The following is a 22,276-nucleotide window of genomic DNA, read 5'->3' as shown; positions in this document are numbered from 1 at the left end:
ACAACTCAGGCAAGAACTCCTTCTTTGACTGATCATCTTGAACACCTTCAAGATCATGTCAAGGTATGTGCTCATTTGAAAGTACCATTAAGCGTTTTGATCTATCCTTATAGATCTTGATGCTCAATGTTCAAGTAGCTTAATCCAGGCTTTCCATTGAAAAACACTTTCCAAATAACCCTATATGCTTTCCAGAATTTCTACATCATTTCTGATCAACAATATGTTAACAACATATACTCATCAGAAATTCTATATTGCTCCCACTCACTTCTTTGGAAATACAAGTTTCTCATAAACTTTGCATACACCCAAAAACTTTGATCATCTCATCAAAGCATACATTCCAACTCCGAGATGCTTACTCCAGTCCTTAGAAGGATTGCTGGGGCTTTGCATACTTATTAGCATCTTTCAGGATTGACAAAACCTTTCGGTTGTATTACATACAACCTTTCCTCAAGAAAATCGTCGAGGAAACAATGTTTTGACATCCTATCTGCAAGATTTCATAAATAATGCAGTAATCGCTAATATAATTCCAACAGACTCTTAGCATCGCTACGAGTGAGAAAGTCTCATCGTAGTCAACTCCTTGAACTTCTCGGAAAACATCTTAATGACAAGTCGAGCTTTCTTAATGGTGATACTTACCATCATTGTCCGTCTTCCTTTTAAAATCCATTTGTACTCAACAGCCTCACGACCATCGAGCCGTTCTGCCAAAGTCTACACTTTGTTTTCATACATGGATCCTCTCTCAGATTTTATGGCCTCGAGCCATTTATCGGAATCCGGGCCCACCATCGCTTCTCCATAGCTCGTAGGTTTATTGTTGTCTAGCAACATGACTTCCAAGACAGGATTACGTACCACTCTGAAGTAGTACGCATCCTTGTCATCCCACGAGGTTTGGTAGTGACTTGATCCGGAGTCTCATGATCAATATCATAAGCTTCCACTTCAATTGGTGTGGGTGCCACAGGAACAACTCTTTGTGCCCTGCTATACACTAGTTGAAGTGACGGTTCATTAACCTCATCAAGTCTCCACCATCCTCCCACTCAATTCTTTTGAGAGAAACTTTTCCTCGAGAAAGGACCCGATTCTAGAAACAATCCCTTATTGCTTTCGAATCTGAGACAGGAGGTATACCCAACTGTTTTGGGTGTCCTATGAAGATGCATTTATCCGCTTTGGGTTCGAGCTTATCAGCCTGAAACTTTTTCTCATAAGCATCGCAGACCCAAACTTTTAAGAAATGACATCTTAGGTTTCTCTAAACCATAGTTCATTCGGTGTCGTCTCAACGGAACTATGTGGTGCCCCATTTAAAGTGAATGTGGTTGTCTCTAATGCCTAGCCCATAAACTATCGTGGTAATTCGATAAGAGACATCATAGTATGCATCATATCCAATAGGGTGCAGTTATGATGTTCGAACACACCATCACACTATGGTGTTCCAGGCTGTATTAGTTGTGAAACAATTTCCACAATGTCCAAACTCGTAATTCAGATATTCATCTCTATGATCATATCATAGATCTTTTATCCTCTTGTCACGACGATCTTTCAACTTCACACTGAAATTACTTGAACCTTTCAATAATTCAGACTCGTGATTCATCAAGTAAATATACTCAACATCTACTCAAATCGTCTGTGAAGTAAGAACATAACGATATCCACTACACGCCTCAGCACTCATTGGACTACGTATATCAAAATGTATTACTTCCAACAAGTTGCTTTCTAGTTCCATTTTACTGAAACCGAGGCTTTCAGTCATCTTACCCATGTGGTAAGATTTGCATATCTCAAGTGATTCAAAATCAAGTGAGTCCAAACGATCCATCTGCATGGAGTTTCTTCATGCATATACACCAATAGACACGGTTCGCATGTCTCAAACTTTTCAAAAATGATTGAGTCCAAAGATCCATCAACATGGAGCTTCTTCATGCGTTTTATACCGATATGACTTACGTGGCAGTGCCACAAGTAGGTGGTACTATCTTATATCTTTTGACATGAACATGTGTATCACTACGATCGAGATTCAATAAACCATTCATTTTAGGTGTAAGACCATTGAAGGTATTATTCAAATAAACAGAGTAACCATTATTCTCCTTAAATGAATAACCGTATTGCGATAGACATAATCCAATCACGTCTATGCTCAACGCAAACACCAATCTCGATGGTAGAGGGAGCATACGATATTTGATCAACCTTGGAAATACTTCCAACACATATCGTCATCTCACCTTTAGCTAGTCTCCGTTTGTTCCGTAGCTTTTATTTCGAGTTACTAACACTTAGCAACCGAGCCGGTATCTAATACCCTGGTGCTACTAGGAGTACTAGTAAAGTACACATTAACATAATGTATATCCAATATACTTCTATCGATAGCCTTCTCATCTACCAAGTATCTAGGGTAATTCTGCTCCAGTGGCTGTTCCCCTTATTATAAAAGCACTTAGTCTCGGGTTTGGGTTCAACCTTGGGTTTCTTCACTAGAGCAGCAGCTGAATTGTCGTTTTATGAAGTATCCCATCTTGCCCTTGCCCTTCTTGAAACTAGTGGTTTCACCAACCATCAACAATTGATGCTCCTTCTTGATTTCTACTTTTGTGGTGTCAAACATCGCGAATATCTCAAGGATCATCATATATGTCCCTGATATATTATAGTTCATCACGAAGCTCTAGCAGCTTGGTGGTAATGACTTCGGAGAAACATCACTATCTCATCTGCAAGATCAACTCCCACTCGATTCAAATGATTGTTGTACTCAGACAATTTGAGCACAGGCTCAACAATTGAGCTTTTCTCCTTAGTTTGTAGGCTAAGAAAATCGTCGGAGGTCTTATACCTCTTGACGTGGGCACGAGCTTGAAATCCCAATTTCAGCCCTCAAAACATCTCATATGTTTCGCGACGTTTCAAAACGTCTCCGGTGCCTCAACTCTAAACCGTTTAACTGAACTATCACGTAGTTATCAAAACGTGTATGTCAGATGTTCGCAACATCCACAGACAACGTTCGAGGTTCAGCACACTGAGCGGTGCATTAAGGACATAAGCCTTCTATGAAGCAATGAGGACAATCCTCAGTTTATGGACCTAGTCCGCATAATTGCTACTATCAACTTTCAACTAAATTTTCTCTAGGAACATAACTAAACAGTAGAACTGAAGTGCGAGCTACGACATAATTTGCAAAATCCTTTTTGACTATGTTCAGGATAAACAAGTTCATCTTATGAACTCCCACTCAGATAGACATCCCTCTAGTCATCTAAGTGATTACATGATCCGAGTAGACTAGGGCGTGTCCGATCATCACGTGAGACGGACTAGTCAACATTGGTGAACATCTTCATGTTGATCGTATCTACCATACGACTCATGCTCGACCTTTCGGTCTCTTGTGTTCCGAGGCCATGTCTGTACATGCTAGGCTCGTCAAGTCAACATAAGTGTTTCTCGTGTGTAAATCTGTCTTACACCCGTTGTATGTGAACGTTAGAATCTATCACACCCGATCATCATGTGGTGCTTCGAAACAACGAACTGTCGCAACGGTGCACAGTTAGGGGGAACACTTTCTTGAAATTTTAATGAGGGATCATCTTATTTACTACCGTCGTTCTAAGCAAATAAGATGTATAAACATGATAAACATCACATGCAATCAAATAGTGACATGATATGGCCAATATCACTTTGCTCCTTTTGATCTCCATCTTCGGGGCTCCATGATCATCATCGTCACCGGCATGACACCATGATCTCCATCATCGTGTCTTCATGAAGTTGTCTCGCCAACTATTACTTCTACTACTACAGCTAACGGTTAGCAATAAAGTAAAGTAATTACATGACATTTATGTTGACATGCAGGTCATAAATAAATTAAGACAACTCCTATGGCTCCTGCCGGTTGTCATATTCATCGATATGCAAGTCGTGATTCCTACTACAAGAACATGATCATCTCATACATCACATATATCATTCATCACATCCTTTGGCCATATCACATCACATAGCATACCCTGCAAAAACAAGTTAGACGTCCTCTAATTGTTGTTTGCATGTTTTACGTGGCTGCTATGGGTTTCTAGCAAGAACGTTTCTTACCTACGCAAAGATCACAACGTGATATGCCAATTGCTATTTACCCTTCATAAGGACCCTTTTCATCGAATCCGATCCGACTAAAGTGGGAGAGACAGACACCCGCCAGCCACCTTATGCAACTAGTGCATGTTTGTCGGTGAAACCGGTCTCACGTAAGCGTACGTGTAAGGTTGGTCCGGGCCGCTTCATCCCACGATGCCGCCGAATCAAGATAAGACTAGTAACGGCAAGATAATTGACAATATCGACGCCCACAACTACTTTGTGTTCTACTCGTGCATAGTAACTACGCATAGACCTAGCTCATGATGCCACTGTTGGGGAACGTAGCAGAAATTCAAAATTTTCCTACGTATCACCAAGATCTATCTATGGAGAGACCAGCAACGAGAGGAAGGAGAGTGCATCTACATACCCTTGTAGATCGCTAAGCGGAAGCGTTCAAGAAAACGGGGTTGATGGAGTCGTACTCGTCGTGATTCAAATCACCAGAGATCCTAGTGCCGAACGGATGGCACCTCCGCGTTCAACACACGTACAGCCCGGTGACGTCTCCCATGCCTTGATCCAGCAAGGAGAGAGGGAGAGGTTGAGGGAGTCTCCATCCAGCAGCAGCACAACGGCGTGGTGGTGATGGAGGAGCGTGGCTATCCTGCAGGGCTTCGCCAAGCACCGCGGGAGAGGAGGAAGGAGAGATGCAGGGCTGCGTCATATAGAGGAGAGGAACTCATCTCGTGTCATGTGCAGCCCCAAAACCTCCACTATATATAGGGGCAAGGGGGAGGGGAAGGCGCCCTAGGGTTTCCCCTAGGGGGGGCGGCGGCCAGGGCAGATGGGATCTCCCCCTTGGGTGACTTGGCCCCCAAGCCAGGAGGTGGGAACCCTAGCTGGGGCGCCCCAAACCCCCTGGTCACGTGGGATTAGGTGAGGGGGGCGCACAGCCCCTTAGTGGGCTGGTTTGCCCCCTTCCCTTGGCCCATGAAGCCCCCCCAACACTTGCCGGGGCTCCCGAAACACCTTTCGGTCATGCTGGTCATCACCCGGTACCTCCGGAACACTCCCGGACTCCAAAACCCTTCGTCCAATATATCAATCTTTACCTCTGGTCCATTTCGGAACTCCTCGTGACGTCCGGGATCTCATCCGGGACTCCGAACAACATTCGGTAACCACATACAAGCTTCCTTTATAACCCTAGCGTCATCGAACCTTAAGTGTGTAGACCCTACGGGTTCGGGAACCATGCAGACATGACCGAGACGTTCTCCGGTCAATAACCAACAGCGGGATCTGGATACCCATGTTGGCTCCCACATGTTCCACGATGATCTCATCGGATGAACCATGATGTCAAGGACTTAAGGAGGTGCGCTCACTCACCAAATAGCATCCCTCTCTCGCGCGTGCGTTAATGCACACAAGAGAGTAGGCCTCCGGAACACTGTCTACTTTGAACAACAAAGCTTAGAGTTGAAACACATAAGATATTGAAACCAAGTCATACTTCTGACATGTGGATAGCTAACTTTCACGCACATGTGTCCACTTCTAAATCTTTGGTGATATTTATGTACTTCAAACATCTCTATACGGACTCGTCCATGTCAAGTTTGGTCTATCACCTATACGGTTTGAATCACATTTATATATATTACTAGTAAATGGCACGTGCTTGCACGTTGATGAAGTGCACACAGATGGTTCATATTGGCATTTAGTAAAGTACAAACATGTGTGCATGTATGTAGTAGTTGATTAAGTAGATTGTCTGTATTTTACAGACCTATTACACGACGTCATGTTTTATGTATCTTTATGCCTATTACCACCTATTACCCGACGTCATGTTTTTTCTTTTGAGATTTTTTTAGACAAACCTTTGATTTTTTTTACTTTTTTGGGGGGTTCAGTTTTTTTGACTTGGAACAAGAAATTCCAATACAGCCCACCAACCTTGTCGGAGCAGAGGTAATCCACGGCCCATGAACACTCTGCTTTCTAAGACTGCGCTGCACCTCATCCGGTGAATCTATGCGTGTCCCTCGAACTCTCTCGTATCTTCTCTCCCTTTTTCTGTTTTGCAGGGGACGTATCTTCTCTCCCTACTCGCCCCTTGTCTCCAGATCCTTCACACAGTTTGTTCTCATCTCCTCTACAACATCCTTAGTCTAGTAATACCGCCATCATTCTTATGCTTGCCGACATCACTTAGCTGCCGCCCAACGACTATGGCTTCTCGGGCCTCCCAGGCAGCACCGCGGCCGCTGCCATGCACAACTTCTCCGTCCTCCTGTTGGCCACCGTGGCTTTGGCTGATGCTGAGGTCTGCGCGTTCTCATGGAACGAAATTAAGCCAGCTCTAGGTAACGCTTTAGGAAGATGTGAGACGCGTGCATGTGCCAATGGACGAGGGAGGCCAGGACGCTGGGGAGGAGAAATGGAACCTGGATGGCGAGCGCGATGGGAGACAGAGCAGACGTGTCCTTCAACAGTTGGATGAAGAAATCAACGGGCCATGTTGTAGGGATTTTCCACTTACTCTCCATTGGATGTGTAGACCGTATGGTTCAAATTCAAACTTATTCCTACACTATATAGTGGTATAGAAATGTGTAACGAAGTTTGGGTGTCGTTTTGAAGTATCGTCGCATATTGTCTCATGTGCGTTGGATGCAGATCGGACGTTCATAAACGAAAGATGGCAGGCAGACCATCACCACCAACTCAGTTTTTTACAGGAGTAGAGAAAAATAGTTGGCACTCACAGTTAGATATATGGAATCTAATTTATTATTTGTTTAACTCATAGTTATCTAACATAGAAAATGGTCATCCAATACTCTTCATCATTTATTACTTACTAAATAGTCTAAAATGAACTTGGCATACAACTTATGGAATCACCATCACAAAACGGTTTTAGAAGAAACCCTATGTCATGGATAGCATGTGAGAGATGCTTGTGCTAAACGAGCCAGGGGCAAAGGCTGTGTGATGAGCTGAAGTCCAAGATCAGGGCTGATGAGCTGATGGGTGAGAGCCGACAAAAGCTTCTATGGTGACGGTGAAAATGGTACAGGCAACTTCTACAAGTGTCTATGGTTAGTGTTGACAAAGTCAGCATGATTGTATGTCTCCGATGCAGATGCTTGTATGGAAACGACATCAAGATTATGGTGAAAACTCCTATGGTGGCCAAGAAAGCATTGTGTGGGGCGCGGTTTGGATGTTACAGAGCTACTAGTGCAGGTGGTTGGAGTTCTAGCGGATCAGGAAAAATGAACATGTTGTAGATGATGCAAAAAAACATATCAAAATGGCATCCTAAAACGGCTCTAATGCTTAGTCGTCCAGCCTATGACCAAATAACCATGCCTATTGCATTGGCATGCATAATGAACACATGGCAATAGATAATGATATACCTACAAAAGATGTACCAGATCCATATAGACAGATAAACAAAAGGTGATGCGACAACTTCTACACCTGAAGTATTTTCTAAATTCCTTTTCATAACTAGTCCAACTTAAAAACGATTCATCTATTGTGCATCATAGAAACAAAGGTGATGGAACAACTGCCATAACAAATGTTGATGCAGAAGATGATGAAATCCTAGTAAATCTTTTAAGGTAAATTGATGCACTTTCCTGAGTGAATTATTAATTGTGTCAATCTTAAACATTGGGCCTTGGCTCTATAGGTATTTATTCTTAAAAAAATAAGACATGGGCTAGTCCCTGCAAGTGCCAAATTTAGTCTGTTATTTCTCAATGTAAAACACATGCGGTGAATGCAGAGAAAAAACTTGAGAAGAACTCCAAAGAAGGCCAAAATATATGAAAAGGCCAACACACCAGCCAAGAAGATATGTGTTAACATAGCTACATCACAAGAGAAGGCCAAAGCAGAAGGCCCATGTGAAGAAAGGTACATCACGAGTGAAGAAAGACCCATGTGAAGAAACCTACAACACAAGAAAACACCAAGAAAACAACCCTTGTGAAGACTACCTCTAAATAGAAGAAGGCCAAGAAGAATGTTCCATTTGCACCTATTATACCTCGAGTAAGTATGCACTTGATGCAGAAAAGGCTTCTTCAATTGCTTGGTGGCTAGCAACATTGATTGTTGATTGAACTGGAACCTCCCTTTGGTAATTAATCTTATTTATGTGATGTATTTGCCATGGACTTGTGTGTTTAATGTGCTTACGAATCTATATGTGAATACTGATTCTAAATTTATTTCTCGCTTGTCCATTTTGTTATTTTGTTCCAATTTTATGTGCAAGAATTGGAAAATACTACCAAAGTGCTGCCCAAATTTTGTCCAAATAATGTCCAAATGATGTCAAAGTACTTTGATGAAGGAAGATGATACACTTAACTAATTGTCAAAATCTAGGAGTTGGCATCTCTTGTTTAATCCATGTTGTGCACCATAGGATAGGGGTATTATGGTCAGTACCAAAATATACATAGACATACAAGGTTAATGAATCGTTGTTCTCTTAAGTGAAGAGAATGGCATATGTAGATGTATTGCAAAGTTGTGGTGGTATATATCCAACTTTGGCTTTTGTAATGGCATTATTCCAAATTTGTGAAAGGTTAAGTGGCCTGGATCCAGTTAACCATATAACCTACCATACTGATACTCGCTGCGTCCAAAAATACTTGTCTGAGAAATGGATGTATCTAGACATATTTTACTTTTAGATACATGCATTGTTATTCATTTCGCCAACAAGTATTTCTGGACGGAGGCAATACAATTTAGATTATGAGGCAAAGAGTAAGTGTGGTTCAGTGAGTACCGGAAGGTGGAAAGGGGCATGGCCGGTGACACGATGCTACATGGATGAAATATAAATGTTTGAAGGCTCATATGAAGTTACCATCATCAGAATCAATCTATGAAATGGTGATATCTGCAAATCAAATTACCCTTTTTTAATAATTAGCTTCCAGTCTTGTGTAGGTTTTTGGGAAAGATCATCGCATGGCTTATATTTCTCTTCTAATATGTATCAGTTAGGAAGATATGCATGCCATCAAATACCATAGTATGAAAATTAAGTAGAATTAGTAAAAAAAAGGTGAAAAATATATGCAAGGTAGAAACTTCGAATATTTCCTAAAAGAGATTGCTTGCATGGCGAGATAAACCCCACTTACATTGTTATTATTACCACGAATCATCTTTTCTCCTGTCACTAGTTCAACAATTATAATGCCCAAACTGTACATGTCTGTTTTGAATGACATCTTTCCCTGAGATAGGTATTCTGGAGCACAATATCCCCTACATAAAAGGCCGGCATTTCAATGCATTATTGCATCAGAAAATGTGATAGTAAATGTTAAGAAAGCAAGATAAGTTCATACATAGCTTACAGTGTTCCAAGTCGCTTTCCACTCATGTTTTGCGACTTTTTATCAAGTCTCAATAAATCAATATCAGTGATTTTTGGAACCATATCATTATCTAGCAGTATATTTCCAGGTTTCATGTTCAGATGATATATGTGCTTTTCCTGGTGCAGATGGTACAAACCTTCACAAATGCCTCTAATTATTTTATAACGGGTGTTCCATTCAAGTCCCCTTAATTCATCTGCATAATGGAAAAAGTAGCATTGATCCATGAAAGTTTCCAACATTTGATTTATGCATGCTATATAGTGCACAACAAATAACCCTCAACATTGTGTTCCAGTCTATCTCACTTATTGACCAAGGATAAAATGTGTCAAAAATAAGTTAAAAAGGAAAAACACAAATAAGTAAAGATGAGAGTTGCATGCGGTTTCGTACCAGTAATGTATTTTTGTAGGCTTCCATTGCCGATAAACTCAAAACACAACAATCTTTCTCTTACCTCAGCGTAAATATGCTCTTTCAATCCTTCAAGTTTTATGGCTATCTGTTGTGTGCTAGCACAGAAGCCAAGTAACCGTACAACATTTTCATGTTCAATGTTTAACATGGTGTCAACCTCATGATGAAAATATGTTTCACTGCTTGAATGGTTGCTCCTTATCCTTCTTACAGCAATGGTTTCCCCGTTTGGGAGGACACCCTGTTTAACTTCTCTTGTTAGTATTTGAAGAATATTTAGCTGATTCGAAGGTGTTGTGCGGAAAAAACAGAATTCTGTTATGCAACACCCAGTAGACACAACTTTTTATGAAAGAGCACAAATAAAGGCACCTGATGGAAATGCAACACTCGCGCCACCAAACATACATGCTGGGGAAAAGAGGAGCCACCCAATCAATGCATGCGCCCAAGCTTGTACACTAAAGGTGAGACACAAGGATTCCTTCGGAAAATAATCTAAACATATTCTAGTTAGCAAGTAAATTACTGGCTAGTTGCAATCGTGTAGGTCTGCTAATTAATATGGCAAGTTTCCACGTACATAATGGGTTGCGCCCCATGAGTTGTTGGTGTCCTAGTATAAACAGAGTACTGCAAGCTTGTCCTAGTCGGCTTCAAAGTCGAGTACCGAGACGGCCGGGTCTAGGTCTAATCATGTACTCCCTTCGTCTGAAAATAAGTGACTCAACTTTGTACTGACTTTAAACAGGACCGTGTCGATGTCTACAATATAGCACCAGAAAAGCGGAAAAATATGAGGCACAATACACCATCAAAACTATTTGGTATCTTGGGGACGTATGCATCATCTATATATACTGTGATATTAACTAGATGGGAACACCGACTATTAATATAGTTGGATAACACGAGGACTGCTCAAGTAGGTAGGATGATAATAATTCGAAACGAGATATTTAGATGACATATACCCCAAGTTTCTGACGAAAATAACATTACCATATAAACTGTTGCAAATCCACCATGGCCAATTTCTCGATCATCCGAGAAATTGTTTGTGATATCCTTCAAAACAAGAAATGGTATATCCGTTGGCTTCTGTCTTCCATCAATTATACGCTCCAAGACCTCATGATCCATTTATTTGCCCTGTAATCTATTTCACACTATGAACTTTCAACACTAACAATATTCATTTTACTAATATAGCACAGTTGAATGGAGAACTATCTTATAACAGTTGAAATTGCACATCAAAATTGTCTAGTAAATCATTTAGGTGCCAATACATATTTAAAGCAGCTCTATTATAATTGTATCCTAATGTTATCTTCTTTTGATGAAACAAGAAAATACAAATGTGCATCGCAATCATGCCTATGTTCTACAAAATTAATAGATTTTCCGAGGATTATTTCATTAAGGTTTACAAGTATATACGTGAATCCATAACTCAAGCACCAAGTCACGTACCTAATCCACTGTAAACAATTATTTTATTTGTATTTTCTACTTGTTTTATGTGAACATTTTTCGTGAGCTGGCACTTTGCAGCAATAACTTGCATACCTATTGGTGTGTTAGTGTGTCCGATAGCACAAATCGAAACTTCTACACAATGTCCATTGATGTAATAAAACCCTGTTACATAAAAACAAAATAAAATATACCATTGTAAGATTTATACAAGAATATATACGAACATACTATGTATAAAATTAAGATAAGAGTACTGCTACTATTGTTCAAAAGCCTAGTGTGATGTAGAGATGAACGGAGTTGGAATGAGAAGCAAATCGAAACTGAAAGATTGTGAGTTACTCCATGAGATCCGGAAGAAAACACTATATTTTGCAGCATGTGAAAGCTCCCAGGGATTGACCATGCATATATTTTCCCACGGTTGTTGAGAGCACTCGATACTTTGCATGTTACGACTCACTAGTTTCACCCTTGTCCATGTTTTCCAACGCGTACACCCTCACTAATGATATGCACGAAGAACTCTGCTAGAGAAACCAAGTTACTATCTTAATTAAGTTAAACAAAAGTTCCCATCTTGATTAGCAACATTCTCACCCTCACCCTTACCTTTGCTGAAAAGTCCTACAATCATAGCTAGTCAAACTATTCAAGATTTCAAACATAATACAATGTTTGATACATAAAACAATGTTTTCTAGGGGTCGCGGTTAAATTTTAATCGCAAAGTTTCTGCAGGCCACAACTATTAATCCCAAATGCAGCTTATGTAAGCATTACCTAAACATACAATATTCACGAGCCTGAGCTTTTGAGATAAGATAAGTAATCTGAATTTTTCCTCTTTCTTTACATCTTAACATATTAGCTTCCTATGATTTTGGTGTTTTAGTTGCAAAGTTTGTACTTCTCCTGGTCATGTTCTTCATAAAGCCATAAATGGAAGACTTTTTTTTTCTAAAAGGAGGATAACCCCCGGCCTCTACATCAGGGCGATGCATGCAGTCATTTTATTAATTATTCACGAAGATCATACAAAGTAATACATCAATAAGTCTGAAGCCACCATTTTGCCAACATTTGTCTCTGTTCATATCAACTTGATGAAGGGTTGCAGATTGTCTGAGCCATATACCCAAGCCTCATGCCAAACCCCAACATCTAAGGCCGCAGGCCGCAACCAAGCCGCATTGTCGGGCCTGAGGAACACACCGGTCTAGCGCACTCTCAGTGGTCACCGCACACGCACACTGCAGAGGCCGCCACCACAGTTTTCCACCGATCTGTCTTTACAAAGGAAGACCTTGTTGCCGGCAAAATGTCAAGAGGCGGTCACGGCGCTGTTTTTCTCTAAGATCTACAATCCACATCCTGCTAGGTGTTACTAACAGGTGGACTGAGAAGGTGTTAGCTGATGGAAATCGATTGAGAAGATGCTCCCTTGTTTGGTGCTGATCATGGAGTAGTACGTGCTCTCCTTTTTTTTGGTTTTGCTTTCTTATGTTGTACTCCCTCCGTTCCAAAATACATCTATTTTGGAATGGAGGGAGTACTTCTCTAAAGCGGGTAAAGTGGTAACCCCACAGATATTCTAGCTTTGTATAAAACTCGACATAGAAACTTCTTCCTGAATAAAATATGAATTTTTAATGTTTCATGGAATATCCATTAGTTAAGTGTTGGCGCGCCACCTTGCAGCGCCTCTTCTTCTCTCTCTTGCAACTCTCTCAGCTCAAGGATTCTCTAAACACACACACACACACACACACACACACACACACACACGCACGCACGCACTTCACCAAGGAGAAAGCTGGCTTTGCCTCGTCTCTCAGTGAATAACATAGGCGCTACATTTTCCTCTAGTCCTCTCGGTCTCTTTTATTACTCTATATGCAAAGTATAAATACTTCAGCTAACACGGCCAGGCAAAACACCCTGGTCCGCTTCCTATGCCCACGTCCAGGACATGGCCATCTATTCCACCAATGTTGCTGCATGCAACCTCCAGCAGCTACATGGACGTACTAACTAACTTGACAAACACAAGTAAAAAAAGGTCAAATGTGAAGCACATTAGTGCCGGTTTGAATTTGAGCCGGCACTAATGTGTCCATTAGTGCCGGTTCCAACGGCTAGCCAGGCAGCTCTCATTAGTACCGGTTCGTGGCGAACTTTTAGCACCGGTTCGTGCCACGAACTGGTACTTAAGAGAGTGGTGGCAGGATGTTGTTAGTCTGGGGCCCCTCCAGCACCTTTAGTACCGGTTCGTGTCATGAACCGGTACTAAAGGTCGTCCTACATAAACCCTTCGTCCACCCGAGCTCGCTCTGTTCTTCCCCTTTCCCCTCTCCTCTCTGTTCTTCCCCTCTTCCTCTCGAGCTCATCACACATTTTGCCCAAAATTTGTCAAGATTTGAAGGCCCTCATCTATTCAAATGATCACAAAGGTTGGTAACTTGTCCTTTCATCTCTCATTGCTTGATTAGCCCTTGCAATGCTTTATATAGTGATTAATTTGTGAGTTTAGTAATTTGGGAGGAATTATATGTGCTAGAATTTGATTTATATGCAATTTGAGGTCAAAAATAACACTTAGTTTGCATATGTAGGTGTGGTTTATTTACTTAGTGCCTTCTAAATCTCCGTCGTAACCAGTGTCGATCGCCCGCACCGTCCCGTCGCCGGCACCACCTTGTGGTGAGCCTCTTGTTTATGAATGTTTTATATAAAAAATTGATGTTTGTGTGATTTGGATATATAGTTACTCGTATAATTATCTTACCCGTACGTTGTTTGTTATACATAGTGCCATGATTTTGATATCCGTCCCCGTTAGCCCTCGCTCTTGTTATAATTCGGATGTAGTATATTCTCCTTTAAAACTATTTGTTGCATTTCGTGTTTATGAAAAATTATGCCCATCAATTTGACATAGATATTTGTATGTAGGAGGTATGTGAACCAGAAATTCCAACCGACCCTATTGTCGAGAGGTTAATTTTAGTTGAAAGAGAAAACGAGGATTTGAAAAATAAATTGAAAAGAATTGAGGGGGAGAAGATGGAATTGGAGTTGCGTGTTGCCGATGTCGTTGATGATCACAAGATCAAGATGGAGAAAATGCGCTTGAAGATTAGAAAGATTAGAAAATATGTCATTCATAGTGAGGCTTGGTATCATTATGCTGTTGGATCAATTGTTACCTTAGTTACGATCTTGATCGCATTTGTTGTTGCATTTAAATTCTTTAGCTAGAGAGTTATTTGTTTGTTGCATTTAAGTATTGTATGAACTTTATATATGTATGAACTTTATGTATGAACTTGTATTTATTTGGTCTTTTCGGTGTTGTGTAATGAAGATGAGCCGACAATGGATGTACGATGACCGATGCTCTCCCGATTTCATTAATGGCGTGCAAACTTTTCTGCTTGCGGCTGAGGCAAACAAGTGGGCGGATGGTTTTATGCCTTATCCATGTGCTGGCTGTAAGAATGATCACAATTACTCTAAGTCAAGAACCATTCACGTCCACCTGTTTGAGTCCGGTTTCATGCCCCACTATAATGTTTGGACCAAGCACAGAGAAAGAGGGGTTATGATGGAAGACAATAAAGAAAAAGAGGACGACGACAACTATCCTAGCCATGGGTTCCCTGAATACGATGATACAACAATGAGGGAAGAAGCTGAGCCGGCAATGCGGGAAGAAGCTGAAGAAGAGGCATCAGATGAGCCCGCTGATGATCTAGGTCGGGCCATTGCTGATGCAAAGAGAAACTGCGCAAGTGATTTGGAGAAGAAGAAGTTGCAGCGCATGTTAGAGGATCACAAGAAATTGTTGTACCCGAATTGCGAAGCTGACAAGAAAAAGTTGGGTACCACACTGGAATTGCTGCAATGGAAGGCAGAGAATGGTGTATCTGACAAGAGATTTGGAAAGTTGCTGGTAATGATAAAGAATATGCTTCCAAAGGACAACGAATTGCCCGAGAGTACGTCCAAAGCAAAGAAGGCTGTCTGCCCTCTAGGGTTAGAGGTGAAGAAGATACATGCATGCCCTAATGACTGCATCCTCTATCGCGGTGATCAGTACGAGGATTTGAACGCTTGCCCAGTATGCGGTGCATTGCGCTATAAAATCAGCCGCGATGACCCTGGTGATGTCGAGGGTGAGCGCCCCAGGAAGAAGATTCCTGCCAAGGTGATGTGGTATATATGCTCCTATAATACCACGGTTGAAACGTTTGTTCCAAAACAAAGAGCATGCCAAGGCGATGCGATGGCACAGAGAAGACCGTAAGAAAAACGGAAAGTTGAGAGTACCCGCTGACGGGTCGCAGTGGAGAAAAATCGAGAGAAAGTACAGGAAGAAGTTTGCAGGTGACGCAAGGAACGTATGGTTTGGTCTAAGCGCAGATGGCATTAATCCTTCTGGGGAGCAGAGCAGCAACCATAGCACCTGGCCTATGACTCTATATTTGTATAACCTTCCTCCTTGGTTGTGCATGAAGCGCAAGTTCATTATGATGCTAGTGCTCATCCAAGGCCCTAAGCAACCCAGCAACGACATTGATGTGTACCTAAGGCCATTAGTTGAAGAACTCTTATAGCTGTGGAATGGAATAGATGTACGTGCATGGGATGAACACGCACAGGAAGAATTTGACCTAAAGGCATTGCTGTTTGTGACCATCAATGATTGGCCTGCTCTCAGTAACCTTTCAGGGCAGACAAACAAGGGATACCGTGCATGCAAGCACTGTTTGGATGATACCGACAGTATATATATTTGGATAATTGTAGGAAGAATGTGTACCTGGGACATCGTCGATTTCTTCCGAGCAGGCATCCCGTAAGAAAGAAAGGCAAGCATTTCAAAGGTGAGGCGGATCACCGGACGAAGCCTCGCCACCGTACTGGTGCTGATGTACATGATATGGTCAAGGATTTGAAGGTAGTCTTTGGAAAGGGTCCTGGCGGACAACCTGTTCCGAATGACTCTGACGGACGCGCACCCATGTGGAAGAAGAAATCTATATTTTGGGACCTGCCCTATTGGAAAGACCTAGAGGTCCGCTCCGCAATCGACGTGATGCACGTGACGAAGAATCTTTGCGTGACCCTGCTTGGCTTCTTGAGCGTGTATGGGAAGACAAAAGATACACCTGAGGCACGGGCGGACCAGCAACGTATGCACGGAAAAGACGACATACATCAGTGTCATGCCAGCTACGCTCTTACCAAAGAAGAGAAGGAAATCTTCTTTGAATGCCTGCTCAGTATTAAGGTACCGTCTGGCTTCTCGTCGAGTATAAAGGGAATAATAAATATGGCAGAGAAAAAGTTCCAGAGCCTAAAGTCTCATGACTGCCACATGATTATGATGCAACTGCTTCCAGTTGCATTGAGGGGGCTTCTACCGGAAAATGTTCGATTAGCCATTGTGAAGCTATGTGCATTCCTCAATGCAATCTCTCAGAAGGTAATCGATCCAGAAATCATACCAAGGTTAGAGAATGATATGGTGCAATGTCTTGTCAGTTTCGAGTTGGTGTTCCCACCATCTTTCTTCAACATCATGACGCACGTCCTAGTTCACCTATGCGAAGAGATTAACGTTTTCGGTCCTGTATTTCTACATAATATGTTCCCCTTTGAGAGGTTCGTGGGAGTCTTAAAGAAATATGTTCATAACTGTGCTAGGCCAGAAGGAAGCATCTCCAAGGGCCATGAAAATGAGGAGGTCATTGAGTTTTGTATTGACTTTATTCCTGACCTTAAACCGATTGGTGTTCCTGAATCACGGCATAAGGGCAGACTAGATGGAAAAGGCACGCTACGAGGGGATCAAATAATATGTATGGACGGATATTCTCTCACTGAAGCACACTACACAGTTCTACAGAATTCCGCCTTGGTGGCTCCGTATATGGACGAACACAAGAATTTTCTACGCTTCAAACACCCGGAGCGGTCTGATGACTGGATTACACGTGAACAAATGAGGACTTTCGCCGGCTAGTTACAGACACGTACCATGCATGATGCCTCTATTGAAGATGACCTGTACTCGCTGTCCCAGTTACCATCTTCGAATATAATGACTTTCAAAGGGTACGAAATAAATAGGCATACATTTTACACGATCGCCTAAGATAAGAAGAGCACCAATCAAAATAGTGGTGTCCGCTTTGATGCAGCAACCAAGGCGGTAAAGAAAACATATTATGGTTACATAGAGGACATATGGGAACTTGACTATGGACATGGTTTGAAGGTCCCATTGTTTCGGTGCAAATGGGTCAATATGACACGAGGCGGGGTAACGGAAGACCCGCAGTACGGAATGACAACAGTGGATCTTAACAATCTTGCGTATGCAGACGAACCATTCGTCCTAGCCAATGATGTGGCACAGGTTTTCTATGTGAAAGACATGTCTATCAAGCCGAGAAAAAGAAAAGATAAGGAAGCGAATGCATCGTACGATGAGCCAAAGCCCCACATAGTTCTTTCTGGGAAGAGAAACATCGTGGGAGTGGATGACAAGACAGACATGTCAGAAGATTATGAAAAGTTTGATGCAATTGCTCCATTCACGGTGAATATTGACCCGAGCATCCAGTTAAATGATGAAGATTTTCCATGGTTACGGCGCAAAGGGACACACGCAAAGAAAAAGTTTCACACCCAAAGATCTGGGATGTGATCGACTTCACTATCATCACTTTCTTCTGTGTTTCACACCCAGGAGGGAATCTCTGTAATATTTAGGGTAGTTATGTGTTTTGGCATTTGAAACGTGAAGAAATTTTATGTGCAAACAAATTCTTTCATGCATTTACTGGTTTTTTCAGCTAAATGACCCTGAAATTGAAAAGCACTTCAAATGAACTCAGAAAAGGTTGAAAGTTGGCATGGTATAATAATTTCACCCACATAGCATGTGCAAAAAAGTAGAGAGGGTTACGGCAAAAACTGGATGCACTTCGTGTACAAAATGAACAATCTATTTCGAAGTATTAGGGTTTCGGACGAAAACTCATCTGTTACAAAGGCATTTCATTTTTTAAATAAACTAAGCATTACCAAATTGAATATAATGATAAAACAAACTAATATTAAACATAAGAAAAAAGAATCACTGAAAAATCTACTTTCAAAGTTAAGTTTTCACAAACTAGTGATTCACACAAAATTCAAATAATTCAAAATTTAAACTATTCAAATTTGAAAACTACCGGCACTAACAAAAAGTTTGTAATTTTTTGTACCTAAAGCAAAAATATTCACAAAAAAACTCTAAATACAGCTAAAAACAACTCAAAAATAAATAAAGCAAAAAAATAAGAAAATAAAAAAGCCCGCCTATTGCACCACAGGGGCCTGCATAAGACTAGAAACCCAACTTGTTGTCGCGCCAGGATGCAGGCCCGCAAAGGCCCAGTAGGCCCACAGGGCAGCACAAAACAGGTAGGCTCAGTAGGCCTGCTTTGAAGAGGAGCTCGAGAGAGCTACCGCACTGGAGCTTATAAATCAGTGCGGACGTCCCTCGGCTAGCGAGGTGGGACTAAACTTGTCGTACCGCACCTGCGCCAGCGCACCCCTTTAGTACCGGGTCGTGGCTCCAACCGGTACTAAAGTGGGGGTCTTTAGTACCGGTTGAAGCCACCACCCGGTACTAAAGGGGGGGCGCTTCCCACCGCTTGGCCTGGCCAAAATTGACCTTTAGTACCGGTTGGTGGCTCCAACCGGTACTAAAGGCCCATCCTATATAAGAAAACAATTCAAAAAATTCAGTTTCTCATCTGCTTCTTCTCCTCTGCCCCGTCGTCTGCCGCCCCCCGTCGCCGCCCCGTCACTGCCCCCGTTGACGCCCCGTCCCTGTCGTCGCCGCCCCAGCCGTCCCCGTCCCCGTCGTCCCCGTCGCCGCGCCCCGCCCCGTCGTCCCGTCGTCCCCGCCCGACCTGTTCCCGTCCCCGTTATCGCCGCCCCGTCCCCATCCCCGTCGTCGCCATCCCCGTCGGCGCCCCCCGTCGCCTCGCCTTGCCGGTGAGCTCCTGCCCCGGCCGCCATGTCCACACACACACACACACATTGTTTTTTAGTTTTTTAGTTATAAATTTTAGTTATAGAAATTTTTCTGTTTTTTAGTTATAGAAATATTTATAGAAATGTTTGAAATTTTTCTGTTTTTTAGTTATAGAAATATTAGAAATGTTAGTTATATAGAAATGTTATAAATTTTTCTGTTTTTTAGTTATAGAAGAGGAAGAGCATTACTTCCATAAGCTAGCTCTGTGCGTTGAGTGTTCAGAACTATTTCAGTTATTCAATCAAGATGCACTCGACAAATCTCTCATCAGTTGCTATTGTCTGTAAGTGATTTCTTTCTGTAATTTAAGTATCAAGCTAGATTTAGTGCTCATTGATCGATCATTATCTTTAATTATCCTCACAATATTTTCTTTTTTGTGGTATTATGCAGGATGAAGATGTATGAAATGAAGAAAGCTGGACGCTATGGCATTGGGTTCATTGACCCAAATACCTTTAATGAACGGACATGGACATATGATTATTGTAAACAAGATGTAGAGAATAAAATGCTAGAGTTCTTGAGCGCCTCAATAGCAATGAAGATATACTACTTTCTTACAACTTCAGGTGAGTCACACTGTCTTGTAGTGCAAATTCTGTTTTTGCTTACTAGCTAGCTAGATGTTAATAATTAAGTGTATAGGATTTAGGGTAGTTGATTAGTGTTATGCACATGCCCGCTTAATTAAGACATGCAAACGTGTGCGCATGCAGTTTCCACTGGGTCTTGTTAGACATTAAAGTTGAAGAAGGAAAAGTTAAAGTACTGGACTCACTACTTAAGAAAGAAAGTGACTTCATCATCGTGAAGGGGATACTCGACAGGTAATTTCAATCATTATTAACTATATCTCGGCCTATTTAGTTCGTCATTTCCTGATATCAACTATATTTAATAACCCCTTTATTAATTTTCTTTGCCGGCGGGCAGGGCTTGGGCAAAGTTCATCATGGTGACTCCAGGCAAATGGCGAAAAAAGCTGTTGTGGTGTCGACCCAAGGTCAGTAATTCAGTAGTACTACCTAGCTACCATCTTTTTAATTCTTATTTCAATACCATTAATTAATTATCATGCTTGATTAATTATTATCTGATTAAATTATGTTCTCGTAAAGGACCTGAAGCAGGCGCCGGTGACTGATGTGTGTGCATACTACGTTTTCGAGAACATTCGCATGATGGCGTCCGAAAGGAGCAAATCTCAAAGACAGGAATGGATACGTTTGCCAGAACACTATTTACAATTTTTACACCATTATCGATATCTAGTCACACAACTAATACACATGCATATTGATCTCCTTCTTAACACTTCAAAGAGGTGCGGGAGCAGCTCCTACCAACGGAGCACATACGAGCACTTCAAGAGGAAATAGCGGGATTTTTGCTCGACCAGGTCATAGATCCCAAAGGAGAATATTATTACCTGCTACCGCCGCATGAACCACTTGTCATCGTGCTCCGAAGGCACCAAGGCAACATGTAGGAGAAATTGTATATATATACATGTGTATGCGTGAAAAATTAATGGTGATTGTGAGACATTCAATGATATATATATATATTAATGATCGGTTCTACGAAAAAATCTATTTATATATGTGCATAACGCGTACAACCCGATTCTTTAGTCCCCACTCTTTAGTGCCGGTTTAGAACCGACACTAAAGGCCCTTACGAACCGGCGCTAAAACCCGATTCTGCACTAGTGAGATTCACTCAACCATATCTCAACTAACTTACATACGTGCATGCACTAGCTAACTCCATGGCCTATTCTGCTGCTAAGTCTTATGTAGGCCGTTGGCTCCAGGTCTTGTGCAGGTGCTTCACACAGCACGGCATCTCGCGTGTGCACCGCCTCACACGGCCACTACCATCTCACCATGCACAATCTCGTGCCAACTTACATCGCACGTACATCTTGCCGGTGTACCATTACCCCAGACCATCTAAACTACATGCAAACTTAAAAGTAAACATGCTGATACATCATGACAAGATTAATGCTAACACTAAGCACCTTTTGAAATAATATTTTTTGTCATTGGAAATAGTAAAGGTATTGCATTATTTCCTCTAAGATTATAATACTTTCTTGACCCAGCCTTGCGCTAGTGGAATTTCATGTACATGTTAGTAACGAATACAGATCATGTTCTACTTAACAGGTCATATTTTATCCGTTTTCAGATCTGAAAGTGTTAAGAAAGAATTCCACAAACTGTAGAAGTAAAGGCTGGTTAATTGTTACCAAAAGAATTTACAGGAGCTGGAGCACTAACCTGGACTGGAAGCTCAATCTGCTGGGCAACTCAAGAAACATCCAAGTAGAAGAGAGGCGCGGGAAGACGAGATTGGATCCACCTAGCAGCAACTGGTTGGGATTGCATATATAGTGATGAAGAGATGGGCAGGAAGAGGCATTAAGTATGCGCAATGACAGGTGAGTAAGTAAAAAAAATTACTTCTACTGTTCACTTTTATAAGGCTTTGTAGACATTTCAGACAGCATATAAAACAGGTCAATTTCAGTTGTCTAAAACGACTTATAAAAGTGAACGGAGGGAGTATATACATAGGAAGACCAAAGAGACAAGACTTCATTTCACAACTTGTATCAGATTGTATCCACCTACCAGCTGGTTGGCACTCCGTTGGGCCGGGGTTGCATATATAGAAA

At 41.7% G+C, this 22,276-nt stretch overlaps 1 protein-coding gene across 7 annotated transcripts; it reads right to left on the bottom strand.

Annotated features, from left to right (window-relative positions):
• Positions 1-7,977: 7,977 nt before the first annotated feature.
• LOC125525592 (cysteine-rich receptor-like protein kinase 26) lies at positions 7,978-22,243 on the bottom strand. Of its 7 annotated transcripts, XM_048690604.1 has the most exons (8): positions 21,879-22,237; positions 11,574-11,645; positions 11,004-11,160; positions 9,978-10,242; positions 9,558-9,777; positions 9,339-9,465; positions 8,978-9,091; positions 7,978-8,125 (listed from the first exon to the last, which is right to left on the bottom strand). In XM_048690604.1, the coding sequence occupies exons 3-7, from the start codon at positions 11,142-11,144 to the stop codon at positions 9,014-9,016; spliced, it is 831 nt and encodes a 276-aa protein (XP_048546561.1). In that variant the 5' UTR covers positions 11,145-11,160; positions 11,574-11,645; positions 21,879-22,237; the 3' UTR covers positions 7,978-8,125; positions 8,978-9,013. The 7 variants fall into 7 exon arrangements, 5 of the variants coding, with proteins under 5 accessions (XP_048546561.1, XP_048546562.1, XP_048546560.1 ...); XR_007291364.1 differs by having other exon boundaries at positions 8,222-9,091; positions 9,549-10,242; positions 21,879-22,243; XM_048690605.1 differs by lacking the exon at positions 8,978-9,091.
• Between the last annotated feature and the right edge of the window lie 33 nt (positions 22,244-22,276).

The sequence above is a fragment of the Triticum urartu genome, chromosome 7 (assembly GCF_003073215.2).
Source record: "Triticum urartu cultivar G1812 chromosome 7, Tu2.1, whole genome shotgun sequence".
Taxonomy (NCBI): Eukaryota; Viridiplantae; Streptophyta; class Magnoliopsida; order Poales; family Poaceae; genus Triticum; species Triticum urartu.
This window is presented reverse-complemented; position numbering and strand designations above follow the sequence as displayed.

Coding starts and splice junctions, on each gene's coding strand:
- LOC125525592 (XM_048690601.1), bottom strand. CDS start 11,144: ATGGATCATGAGGTCTTGGAGCGTATAATTGATGGAAGACAGAAGCCA. Junction 10,243..11,003: donor GATTTGCAACAGTTTATATG/GTAATGTTATTT, acceptor GAAGTTAAACAG/GGTGTCCTCCCAAACGGGGA. Junction 9,466..9,557: donor GGAAAGCGACTTGGAACACT/GTAAGCTATGTA, acceptor CCTTTTATGTAG/GGGATATTGTGCTCCAGAAT.